We start from the raw sequence: 13502 nt of genomic DNA, 5'->3' as shown, positions 1-13502 counted from the left end.
ATAGCATGTCATCTGTGACTATGATAGTGTGATAGCGTATCATCTGTGACTATGATAGTGTGATAGTGTATCATCTGTGACTATGATAGTGTGATAGCGTATTGTCTCAATAGTGTATCACCTCTCCCTTCTTAAGAGGGTGGTATCTCTGTGTCTGTTTTCTCACCATCAGTATTGTTGCTTTTTTTCATAGCTTTCTTCACAAAAATTACAAATATTTTCTTGTAATTAATTATGAGGATTTGAGGACAGTTTTGTCCCTTGCTATGGGAAGTCTATCAATCCGATATAGCTTGTGGTCAGGTGTTCAGCATATTTATGTTAGGTTTTTCAAATCTTACAGGTTCTGTCATAAAGATGCATGGGTGTTTAACCCGTATGATCCAATAGTTTGTGCATGAGAAAACTGGTTTCTTGTGTACGTGTTCTATGTTTTTCATTAGTTACCTGGCTGCTTACTTGTCCCGGTGTGCTGACTGGTTTTATGTCAGCTTGACACAAACTGGAGGCAACTGAGAGAAGGGAGCCCCAACTGAGAAAATGCCTCCATCAAATCAGGTTGTAATCGAGCCTATGGGATGTTTTTTAAATTAGTGACTGATAGGGAGGGCCCAGCTCATGGTGGGCAGTGCCATCCCTGTCCTGGTGGTCCTGGGTTCTAGAAGAAAGCAGGCTAGGCAAGCCATGGGGAACAAGCCAGTAAGCAGCACCCCCCCCCCCATGACCCCTGCATCAGTGCCTGCCTCCAGATTCCTGCCCTGCTTGAGTTCCTGTCCTGACTTCCTTCAGTGATGTACAGTGCCGTGGGAGTGTGCGTCAAAGAAACCATTTTCTCTCCAGCTTGCTTTTCGGTCAGTGTTTCCTCACAGCAACAGAGACCCTGGCTAGGACAGTTGATTTACTGAGCAGTAGTGAAGATGACAGACATAAGATGCAGAAACACGATACGTGATCTCCTGTCACTCAACCAGAGGATTCACAACTCAAGAGGGCAAGGGGAAGCGCCAGTGGGAATGTTTCGCACAAGACATCAGCTCGCATAATACACAACTAAACGTGGTGTTGACACTGGCAGAGCCTAGCAATGCTATTCCCATGCCTGCCCTGGATACTTTCATCTGCAGAATAGAAACTGAAACTTCTCAAATGCCCCTTTTACTTCGCTCAAGATAATTGCTTTAAAACAGGTTGATGTATTTCTGTTTGTGTGTAGATGTGAGGAAATGTGTGTCTGCAAGTGCACCATATGTGTGCAGGTGTCCGCGGAGGCCAGGAAAGGTGTTGGCTCTCCTAGAACTGGAGTTACAGGGGTTTTGAGTCACCTAGTATGGGTACTGGGAAACAAACCCAGGTCCTCTGCAAGAGCAGGCGATGCTCCTAACTGCAGAGGCATATCTCCTGCTAATCACTTCTGAAAAATGTGCTTCTGTTAGATTTTAGTATAATCAATTTCTAATTATAAACAGTACTTCAATTTCTGTAGTATGTCCCACTTTGTGATTATAAAATGAAAAGGGTCATATTGATGCACCAAAACTCAATCTCAGAATATTGCATTTGCTCTCACAAGACAGGCGGGTTTGTAAAGATTTTGAACTGTCTCTGTGTTACCTAGGTTTACTCATGGTTCTTGGCGAGCTTGGTGCTGGTTTGTGCTCTGGTGTGGAAACCCAAGCAGGTTTGACTAATGGAATTGTCACCCAAAGAAGTGGCTTTGGTCATTTTCTCAGGCAGTGAGAGGAAGGGATAATATGGCATGGTCATCATCGTCACAACATTGAGTCTGGTGATGGAACGACACAGACGGAAGGTGTCATTCAACCATAATGAAATCCCTAGGAAAATATCTGTGCTACTGCTAATGACAGTCAGTGGGTACTGCGCTCACTCAGTGACTCCTCCAGTTCCTCCTAATGGCTTGCGCTCGGCACGAACCTCTGTGAGGTTCATACTGGTCCCCTGAGGTATGGAACTCTTCCTCTTGGGGGAGAAGAGTGACTGGATTTTCCTCTCCACATTCTATGTTCTAGAACTAGATGACGACCTTACAAAGGCCACCTGTACGTCCACTGATGAAGCTTCCTGTAGGCATGAACACCAGGCTAGGAGCACATGAGGAATATGTTAGTCAACTAGGCTGGAGTGGGTAGACACCAGCCCTCGCTGCTTGAGTGTGTCTTCCTCAGAAGAAGGTGTCCGTGGTGGAGAGAAGTTACTGTTGGAATCACCTTGCCAGGGCTCCTCTTCGCGACACTCATTCTTCCCGTGGCATTTCCTAAGGCGCTGCAGAGAACATTGGTCAGGCTGGAGGAACCCCGGCTTTCCCACCTTCTCTAGTGTCTGGGTAGCTGGGAGATTTTTCAAAGGAGCAATAGGAAAGTGAGCCATTGGGAGTGACCCCTCGTGGCTACTCACCCTCCCTGATCCTATTTTTCTACCAGATCAACTTCCCTGCTGGTTTTTCTTTCTCAAGGGTGGGCTGTGTCTGCAGGTGAATGCCTCTTGCCAGAGGAGAGGGATATGTAACACATAAATCTAATGTTTTTTATCTGGGGGCCAACTCTTGTCAGTCTTTCTTTCACAATATGAATATTTCCTTGTCTCCCAGAGCCGTGTGGTGGCTCTAGCTCTCCCACTCAACCAGCTGCTCTTGGCTGAGTTCATGTGTGAGCGCACATGCATGCACGCAGGCCAAAGGTCAACATCGGGTGTCTTCCTTAGACATTCTGCACCCTCTTTTCTGAGGGGGGCTGTCAGTCTGCATCCCACTAATTCAGCTAGACTGCCTGGCCAGCGAGCCCAAGAGATTCACTTGTCTCCAGTTGCCGTGCCCACTCCTGCATGCGCACTGGAGTTGCTGGTGTGTTCCACCTTGCCTGGTGGTTTTAAGTGGGTGCTGAGTATCCAAACTCAGGTCCTTCTGCTTGCACAGCAGGCATTTTATGTGCTGAACCATCTCCTTAGTCCCTGTGTTCTTAAAACAACAACAACAAAAACGAACAAGCCAACCAGCCTTTAATCGGCCCCTGCATTCCTCAGTGTTGAGATGGGAAGTGTACAATAAACTCCTGTAGTTGATCTGTGTGCCACCATAGTGTCAAGGAAATACCTGGAGGTATTAACTGAGCCACTTAAACTTTCCTCTTTTTACATCCGTTTAAAGGCTTAGCTGTCACTACGTTGAGTTTAACCGTATTTACCCTGCGAAGGAGGCCTTTAAGACTGGAAGAAGGATGCTAAAGTTGTGCAGTGTACTCAGGGTGGAGACTAATTACAAGGTTGCAGAACTCTTCAGGTGGCTGGGCTGGTGGCCCGACTGAACTGCTGCTTTCCTAAATTGGGAACAGCTGGGCCATAGTGCGAGCTAGTATAAGAGTCGCCAGCTTTGCTCAGTGTGGTAAGAAGTCTCTGCTCCTCCGTGGAGCCTGGGGCACTTCAGCCGAGGTTGCCTTTCCTCAGCCACAGAAAGGTAAGTGCTTCAAGTGGCCCGCTGAATGCCAGATGCTGTTGCTCGGTAGAAACTGGTGGTTGTATGGAGGAGTTATCAGTTTCCTGTGGCGGTTTTAGGAAGTTCCCCTGCGGCTGCTCCTCTACCCCTCTCCCAGATGAGACCCAGCGAAGGCTTTGTAACTTGGTTAGTTTGAAGGTTGTTGACTTTGTTTGTGGTGTGTGTGTGTGTGTGTGTCTACAAAAGGGGAAACCAAGGCAGTGTCATTTAAAATAGGTTGACTATGTTGCTTTGAAGTTCATGAAAGCAGTCACCAAAGGGATCATAGGTTTTTAAATAGGGAAGTTAGAAACTGGACTGTTCTGGAAAATGAGCGTGGCAAGCATCCAGCAATTCAGCAGAGCTTCCAAATCCTTTAAAATTTTATTGTATAGTTTTGAGGCAGGGTTTCTTTCATACTTTAACTAACCTGGAACTCACTATGGCACCCAGGGTGACTTCAAAGTCACCGTAGTCCTCCTGCTTCAACCTCTTGATTGGTGTCATTAGAAGTGTGAGCCACCATGCCCCACTGTTGGATCCCTTTTCTTAGAAAAGGTTCGTCATCCATTCTTTGCAGATCAGGAAGGAGTGCGTGGTCTCCAGGTAGGTTCTAGCGTATTATGACTTCGTGGTTAGCAACTCGTGAAGTGTTCGAAATGTTAGGTCCTAGCTCTATCAGAAGAAATGAACAGGAAATTGATTGTTAAGATATGCTGACATCAGCTCAAGGACAGACAAGAGTCCCAAGCTTGGGCACTGTACAATCCAGCACTATATAAATAAATCCAATCTCAGGGGCACTGATTTTGTTCTGAGGATGTCTTTGTAGAGCAGGCGCTTTGGTATTAGTTACCTTACTTCTGAGAATGTTTGCATCTCGAATGGTTGGGAATTAGACAAGCCATTGCTGACTTTGTTTTCCTTTGTTCTTAGGAAGGACCACATCATCTTTAGTGGGAAAGAGAGTTGCCTTCCTTGTGTGAATACCCAACAGATTGTTGTATGGGAGGAACTAAGAACCGGAAAGCCACCGTCTCCATTTTGTACCAGCACATACAATCCCTTCTAAGAGTCCATGTTGATCTTGGAAGTGGAAGGATTTAAAAGAGTTACGTTTCCACAGAGAACAAGAACCTGACCATCTCCTGTAGCTCTGAAGGCTGGCAGACGATGGATATCATAGAGACAGCAAAACATGAAGGTCATTTGGAAAACCAAACCAGTAACTCTGCCGACACTTACACAAGTCCTGCTGAAGCTGTAGAAGAAGAAAACAAAAATGGCAATGGTAAACCCAAGAGCTTGTCCAATGGGCTACGAAAGGGCGCCAAAAAGTACCCGGACTACATCCAGATTTCTATGCCTACTGACTCCAGAAACAAGTTTCCCCTGGAGTGGTGGAAAACGGGCATTGCTTTTGTGTACGCTCTCTTCAACCTTGTTCTGACAACTGTCATGATCACAGTCGTGCACGAGAGGGTTCCTCCCAAGGAGCTCAGCCCTCCACTCCCAGACAAGTTTTTTGATTATGTCGACCGTGTCAAATGGGCATTTTCTGTATCAGAAATAAATGGGATTGTACTAGTTGGGTTATGGATCACCCAGTGGCTTTTTCTGAGATACAAGTAAGTATTGACTAATAATGTATTTGGGTTTGGGTTCAGTTTGCTTTGTAAAGAGATGATGTGTCATTAATATTATCTTTCTCAGATTCTCCTAATGCATTTGGTTTAGGCATCATTGAATAAATTCAGCCGCTCTTCCGTAAGTGGTCATTGAGTGGCCACGTGTGAAAGCAGGAAGCTGCAGTAGTCTTGTGTGTGGAGAGGGACTCAGTTTACCCATTTACAGTACAGTGCCTTGTTTCCAGTCATATGGTGTCATACTCCTACCCTAAATCAAGATGCTTGGACATGCCTTTGATCCCAGCACTTGGGAGGCAAAGGCAGAAGGGTAGCAATGAGTTTGAGGTCAACCTGGTCTACATAGAGAGCTCAGGACAGCCAGGACTACAAAGGAAGAAGATGGTAGGAAAGGACTAGCGTGTTTTCAGGCTCTCTGCAGGTGCAGTAGGAAGTAGGCCAGGATACTAATTTATTATGGGATGATTGGTCCGCCGTCAACAGTTTGCTTTGAGTTTACGTCTATTCAAAAGTTCTTAAGCTTTCTTTCCTTTCTTGTCCTTTTGCTACCAGGCACAAAGTAACCAGTGTTTGTTTAAGAAGCTGAATTTGGAACTGGGTTTCGGTGGTTAGGGTTTTAGACCTCTAATGTAAACTTGTCTTCCTCTTGGCACTGAAAATGAGAACACGGCTCAATAGTTCAGCCCCTGCCTTCCTCCCCCATCTCAGAACTGTACCAGCCGGGGAGTAGTAAGCTAACACCTTGATGATATGTTACAAAACTGGGCACAGCTCTGACCTGGCTATTTCTGCTTCTCTGTGTGAATTCTGACGTCTGGTCCACAAAATTAGAGGCCACTCAATTCCCCACCCTCTCATTTGTCTTTGGATGTCTGCTTTCTATTGGATCCCAGGAATTAAGTCCCTAAAATACAAGTTTGCGTAAAATACCCACAATTTAGGGCTTTTTAACAAAAAGTGAGGCTTGGGAACTCCCACAACACAGCTTCAAAATTCAAAGTCAAATAAGAGTTCAGTGTTAGTGCCACAAGGTGGCTTTTAGGAGAGAGTCAGCGGGCAGTGCACACCTTTAATCCCAGCACTTGGAGGGCAGAGGCGGGAGATCTCTGTGAGTTCGAGGCCAGCCTGGTCTACAAGAGCGAGTTCCAGGACAGGCTCCAAAGCTGCAGTAAAACCCTGTCTTGAAAAACAAAAAAAACAAAAAACAAAAACAAAGACAAAAACAAAACAAAACAAAACAAAAAAAAACCCCAAACACAAAACATACAAAAACTCCATTTAGAAGAGAGAATAAAGTTGACTGTTGCTTTGTAACTAAAAGAATCCAGCCTGCTTTCCCAAATGCAACCCTGCAGTTTTCAAAACTTGCATGGCAAACTGAAGCCATCGTGCATAAAGTTTCTTTATTATAACTCTCAAAATATTTCATCAGTATATTTAGTTAAAAGAGCGATCAGTTGCTTTTTACATAGTAGAAGTGAATCGCTGCTGCACAAGTCAGTTATGGCTTTTTTTATGCTAAAAGCAAGGCTGTATTTATTGAATGATAGTTTCTTTTTAGTGCTTGGACGCGACACTAAACATAGTAGCGCTTGCATAGGCTATGGCTGGTTGCTTTCTCCTTCAGTTTGTGTGTAAAGGCTCTTCATATTCACATTTGCATGAAGAGCTATTTAGTCTAGTATGTGTCTGGAGTCTTTCTACAGAGGAGCCTTCGTCTTGGTTTAGGTGAGATCTAGCTGTTAAAACTGTCTTCCTGTGGCCGTCTCAGAGTCCACCATGTCAAGACGCATGGTATTGGTGGGGGATGTAGCTCAGTACATCCCTGGGCTCACATGCACAAAGCCCTGGGTTACATCCCCAGGCCACAAAGGAAAACGTAAAAAAGGAACAAAGAGCTACGCCTTATCCTGCCCTGATCATTACACACTGATACTGAAATTTCACACTCTCTGCTATGAAACATGTTCAATTGCTACATGCTAACTGAAATGAAAATATCTATTAAAAAACACTCAGGATCACACACCTGGGCCATGTACTTTATACCTACTGCTAAGATCACAAACGGCACTAATCTGCCATTTCAGCTTTGAAGTAGATTTGAACCTTGGATTTTGGTAACTGGTAGAATTGTCATAACCTTCTTCTTAAAGCCCTAGCTGAGTAAGAAATTCTGCGAATCCCAGCCTCTCTCAATGTGTCCCTTTTTTTTTCTTTCTTTTTTTCTTGGTTCTGGTATTCAGGACCTCACACATGCCAGGCAAACCCTCTACCACGGAGATACCTCTCATGTCTCTGTTTCTTTCCAAAGCTCTGAGGAAAAACACACCGTGAACAGTTCTCTTTTTCTAAGGAAGACTGGGGAGTGAGTGTTTCAACTAAGTTAATCTTCTGTTCTGGGCGTAGAATGCTGGAATGAATCTAATTGACTCCTAATAATATTTCCTTTTTTCTTGTTGTTGTCTAATAGCATGAAGCACAATTCAGAGCAGCGCTCCTGTGGGGCCTGGGCTTGAATTCACAGAGTGAATTGCTTTCACTTAGCCAAGGAAAAACAGCCAGCACTGTTGACTGTCTGTTCCTTTTCAGTACTAAGACAACAAAGCTAGGTTACCAAGTACACAGTAAGTCAGCACTTCCAGCTAGCTACCCTGGGTCTACTTCTTTCATCCCCCCTCACCTGAAACCCAGGAATGTTCTTGAAATAGCTGTCAGTGGCAAACAACCAAAATAGATATTTATACTTTTTTTTTTCTTTTAAATTAGAAGTCCCAGCAGTTACCTGAATTTGACCTTGGTCCATGTGAGAACCCTGTGTATTTTAAGAGAAAACTTAAAATACTCCTCATCTCTGAGGGTGCCAGTTCTTCTAAGAGTCTTTTGGGCAGTGGTGGTTTGTAAAGTTTGAGAGCTGGGAGGGTGAGAAGCCCAGCGGAGGGAGTACACGGTATGTTCTAGAGAAGTTAAAGCCAACAGCTGGAGGTGGGTGACGCATTCCCATCCCTGTTCAGAGCCAGCGCTTGCAGGCATAACAGAAAGGGGGCTGTCACCGTGAGATGGAGCCGAGAGCCCACAGACCTTTATACCCACGCTGCCCCCATGCAGTCATGCCATTGGCAAAGCCCTGGCTGGTGAGCTCAGTCAGCTTCCAGAACAGGCTTAGGCTGAAGATTGCGAAGAGCCCAGAGCCACAGTCAAGACGCCGTCTTCCTTAAAGCTGCACAGGGAAAAGGACTTTTGCTCTTAATTTCTTGACTAATCTTTTTCTTTTTGTTTTAATTTTATTAAATTTTGTTTTAATTTTCGAGATAGAGACTGGCCTTAAATTCATTATGTAGCTCGTGTTGACCTTAAAGTTATTGATTTTGCTGCTACTGTCTTTCAAATGCAAGGTATTGGTTTATGTAGTAGTAGAAATCAAACCAAGGACTTCTTCTATGCGGCAAGTAGTCTAACACCTAGCCACAACCCTAGATCTTTTTATTTTTAACTGGTACATGAAAGCTTACAAAATTGGATTCCATAATGAGGTATTAGGTATAAATTCATATGTGTGTACTAGGTGACGTTCAAGTTAAACATGCCTCTCTTTAAGCACTTCTTTTAAAAACATTTTTAAATTTGTTTTATTTTATATATATGGGTGTTTTGCATGCATGTGTTCTATGTGCCATGTGCAAGCCTGGGGCCCACAAAGGCCATCGGCTTCTCTGGAACTGGAATTACAGGTGGTTATGAGCTGCCATGTAGGTGCTGGGAATCGAACCTGTGTTCCGGGTGAGAGCAGCCAGTACCCTTAGCTGCTGAGCCATCTCTCCAGCCTACTTATCATTCCTTTATGGCAAAATACCTCATCTTCCCAACTCATTTTTGAAATGGAGAGTACATGGTTCACAGTAGCCATCTTGCTGTATGGAAAATCTCAGCACATCCTGTTCCGAACTGTGACTTAGTATGCATTGATCAGCCTTCCCATATAACCCCTCCTAAACATACAGAGTCACCCCCATCGCTAATAAACTCTAGTCTGTGCTCAACTTCTCTAAACAACGTCTTTTAAGTTGGCAAAAAAAAAAAAAAGAAAATATTCTGCGCTCATTTTCCTATGCCTGGCTTGCTAAGTATGATAATCTCGAGTTCCATCCAAGCCGTCACAAATGACAGGACTGGACTCGGCTTTCATGTCTGAATAGTACGGCATTGGACATACACATGGCCTCTCCTTATCTGCTCATCAGCTGGTGGGCACTTCTAGGCGGTTTGTAGTTTGTGGTTGTCATAAATAATGCTTTAATAATGCCCCAATAAACGATAGTGCAACCTTGTTCAGAAGAAGGCAAACAGCTCTAACCCTTGTCCTCCTTTTTATTTTCTTTTTGCCATTTAAAAATCAATTGTGAATAAGATAATAGCAAATCCATCCAGTAGTTTACTTTGGACACGGTGAGAATATAGTTCTCTGCAAATGTATACAGTCAGAGACAGCAACTCAGGCCTAAACTGTCAGGCCATCTCTGGATGGTCCCAGTTAAAATCTTGCTTACATAACTAGGGTTTAATGACTTGTCACAGTTCCCTGTGCATCCAATTATGTAATGTCACCTGATCCATTAGATTATTCCTCTATGGCCACCGCTCACTTACACCTCCGATGTGTTCTCTAGAGGGTTTTGTTAATCGGCGAGTTGTCTGAAAACAGAGAGGCTGATTGAATTCCCTGGCAAAGGAAGACACTCTTTAGGAGCGGAGACTATATAGACTCTTTGCACTCTAAAGTTCCCTCTGTCCCCACGTTCTTCGTCTTTTCAGGCCCCGGATCATTTAGTTATACTTCAGTGTATGAATATTTCTTTATGGAGATGTGATCAGTCCCACTATGGACTATAGGATTGCTCAAAGGCCTTAAAATTCTGTGAAGCTGAGATTTATTTGTTAATTCCATTGTTTCTATTATTTTTAATCAATTAAAGATTGATTTACATTGCATGAGAAATACAGGGAGCCAGGCATGGTAGCTTGCGCCTGTAATTCCGGCACTCGGGAGGCTGAGGCCAGAGGATCATGAGTTTGAGGCAAGACTTGGGTGTATAGTGTGGTCCGGACAGACAACTGGTAAACCTGTTTCTCCCCCTCCCTGTGTTCCCTTTAGGTCTATAGTGGGGCGCAGATTCTTCTTTATCATCGGAACGTTATACCTATATCGCTGCATAACTATGTACGTCACTACGTTACCTGTGCCAGGAATGCACTTCCAGTGTGCTCCAAAGGTAAGTCTCCGGGTCCCACAGAGATGAATCAATAGAGCAATCCCAAAGCCTCTCCCCTTCATTCATTCCTCCATACACTTCCATAGGTGTTAGCTGCAATCTAGTTAGTCTCTAGTTTGCTTTAGATCGGGGGAAACGTGTTCATTAAGAACTTTGCATTTCCACATATAAAGAATTGGTTTTCTGCTGACTAAAAACCCACCAGTGTTGGGCTCTTTGGTTTCTTCACTTTCTTATTCTGTACAGGATGGCACTTATGGTCCCAGGCATTGTAATGGCCAAAGCGCAGGCCCTTCCCTTTAGCGTCTCTCAAGGAACAATAAGTAATCAATAAATTCTTCATGTATCACGTGATGCTAAGTCAGGCGATTGTCACAGGAAAACAGCAGGAACTGTTCTACAGAAAAAAAGGTCAAGAAAAGATGTTAGAAAAAAATTGGCAGGAAGCAAGGGAGAGAGCTAACCACATGGGCTGGTTGAGAGCTACAGGCCGGGAGAATAGTTTATCTGCATTGGGTTCAAGGAACAGCAGGCAGTGTGTTTGTGAAAGGTGTCAGCAGCACTGGCCACAGGCTGCAAAGATTCTCACTGTTCCTGTGAGCCTTGGTGGTCACCATCACGGAACTGATGTCATTTCATGCAGGACACATCTTACCAGTAAAGCTGACAGAACATACTGGCATGGGTAGGGCTTGAGAGAGAAAAGCCAAGAGCCACTCTAGATGATTAGCCATTGGGAAGACAGAGTAGGCTGTGCTGTCGCTGAAGCCGTCTGAAGGGAAGTTACAGTTTCTTCACAGGGCATCCGGGCTCAGGAGGGCCAGTCTTCATCTTAGACCCCTGTGCACTCTGGTTTTATGAAATGGAAACTTACTGATCATGTGTTTTCTGGCCGAGGGAAAGAGGGCTGACATTGGACTTCACTGAACACTAAGCAGATGTCAGGAGGGAAGGAGGGCAGAACGGTTCGTGAGGAGCCGACCGTCTCCCTTACCAAATATAGGTGTGGTTTGGAAAGGCGGTCATTTCCCAAAGCCATCGAAGCAAAACGTGTCTGTAATTAAAACAGTGTACACATTGAATTTAAATGCTGGCTGCCTTTGACTGAAACTAATTTAAGACATGAGAGTTTAGAAACATAATGAGCCTGCCCGAGACTTCAGTACCGGACAGTATTACAGTGTGCTCCGTGGTGAGGTGACCACCGCAGAGGGGCAAACCCTTCCTAGGAATGGATGAGGTTAGCCGGGAAAGGTCACTGATGAGAGAAAGGCAGACCTAAGGTTACCCTTTATGGAAGAACTGCAGTTTTCCAAAGCCACCCCACTAAAGACGCTGTGCAAGAACCAAGCTGCAGCCCCGCCTGTGGGAGGTTCCCCGGCTAATCTCCCACCACATTCAGTGAGCAGGCTCTCCTCCTCAGAAGCAGACTGTAGTTGCCTGCCCCTCGGTTTGGTAGACAGACACATGCATTTCCCTGTCTGGCTGGAGGAGATGTGGTGATAGAGGGCAGGGATCAAAGTTGCTTTCTAAATTTGGCCCAAGTGCTGCTTCCAAGCTTTCAGTGCTTGTGGCCACAAGGCTCTTCGATATCTACCTGTTTCCTGTGTTGGCAAGGCTAGTGAGTGTCCTTCAGAGGGAGCAATGACAGATGTGCACGCGCCAAAACCTCTCTCTGAGACGGCGTCCCCGTCTGGAACCAACGGCTCACACAACTCAGAGTTCTCTCACAGTGGCTTCCCAGGCTCCTGCAGTTTGGCCACCAGCATCGGCCTCATCTCTCCTATAACACTTCTTTGAGTCCTTACAGCCTTTCTGTCTCCACTTCTGAATGGTTCCCTGAGCCCTGGGGGGAGGGATATGATGGAGACACCTACTTATGGCTGAGTGCTCTAAGGTCTCTCACTGTGCCCAGTATCTGGCTGTGGGTCACAGGGCTTTTCTTCCTGGGCGGGACAGTTGTGACGGTCAGGTTTCTCATTTGTCAGCCTCCGAGGACTGCTGTGTGCCTCCTTTCTTTCTCTGGGAAGTAGTACGTGGGAGTCACAGTTGGAGGGAATCCTTTAGAATGCTGGGGCTCCTATGTGTTTCAGTGCTTTGATTGATGCTTCTTTCTTAGGTTTCTGTGGCTTCAGTTTTCGATCTGGTAGCACACTGCACAGACTGATGTCTGAAAACAAGGAAACGAGTGCTGGTGTGTGTTGGGAGGGCCTCGGGAAACTGAGCTAGGCCTAGAGGAAGCCATCAAGATCGTCCAGTCCTCGGACTTCACAGTCATCCTTCCCTTGCCTGGGCTTGCCCTGCTCCCTTCCCGTCCTTTCTTCTCGTGTGAAGTTCTGTCGAGCATTTTTTAAACATAATTATCCATCTCAGGATTACCAGTGATCGGGTTTAAGGGTTAAGAAGTTAACAGAGCAAACCAGTGAGCTGGCTTAGCCGGTAAAGAAAGGCATTTGCTGCCAAGCCCAGCGAACTGAATTTGATCCCCAGGGCCCACATGGTAAAAGTCCTCCAAACTCCACGTGCCTGCTGCAGCATGTGCACGTGCACATGTCTCTGCCCCCCCCCCACAGAAATAAATGTACACACACAAATGAATGTACAAGGAAAGCAAGAGAGGCCTCTCCTCTGTACAATAACAGTATCCAACCAATGGCACATCCTAAGATGCCCAGATAGTACCGAACACTCTATATACAGCTCCCCATAGATATACATACATAAATACATGTATGTTTAAATTTATTAACTAGGCACAGAAAAATATTTAAAATAAATAATGATAAAATGGGAGAAATGCTAATGCATTGTCAAAAACGTTAGTTAAGACTTGAAAAACTATTTTTTTTGGGGGGGAGAGGGGCTTTCCACTTAATATTTCCAGGCTGTGGCTGACTGTGAGATCTTTGAAAGCAAACTGTAGGGGCCATCAGACAGCGGCACTGCTGGAAGTGCTGGAAGAGGGGGCAGATGTGCGGTCCAGGAGTTCCTTTGTTTACACCCCAGGGTTTCTGGCCCCAAGTAGAGAGAGACTAATGACTCTTAAATGCTCTGGCCTTCAGAAAATTAGAGTCTCGACAGGTGAGTGGAGGAGAAATG

The 13502-nt window shown here is 45.1% G+C and overlaps 1 protein-coding gene across 6 annotated transcripts in view; it reads left to right on the top strand.

Moving 5' to 3' along the window:
* Sgms2 (sphingomyelin synthase 2) overlaps positions 1-13502 on the top strand; it is a 73249-nt gene that overhangs the window by 48907 nt on the left and 10840 nt on the right. For 5 of the 6 annotated variants that reach the window (XM_026784178.1, XM_005357295.3, XM_013350065.2 and 2 more), the window contains 2 exons: positions 4424-5115; positions 10286-10403. In XM_026784178.1, coding sequence (XP_026639979.1) covers positions 4661-5115; positions 10286-10403 — 573 coding nt within the window. In that variant the 5' untranslated portion in view covers positions 4424-4660. Of the gene's footprint in view, positions 1-3245; positions 3470-4423; positions 5116-10285; positions 10404-13502 lie in introns of those variants that run through there. The other variant, XM_013350063.2, reaches the window with a different exon arrangement.

Source organism: Microtus ochrogaster, chromosome 21 (assembly GCF_000317375.1).
Source record: "Microtus ochrogaster isolate Prairie Vole_2 chromosome 21, MicOch1.0, whole genome shotgun sequence".
Lineage (NCBI taxonomy): Eukaryota > Metazoa > Chordata > Mammalia > Rodentia > Cricetidae > Microtus > Microtus ochrogaster.
Note: the sequence above shows the minus strand (reverse complement) of the source record. Positions and strands in the feature narration are given on the sequence as shown.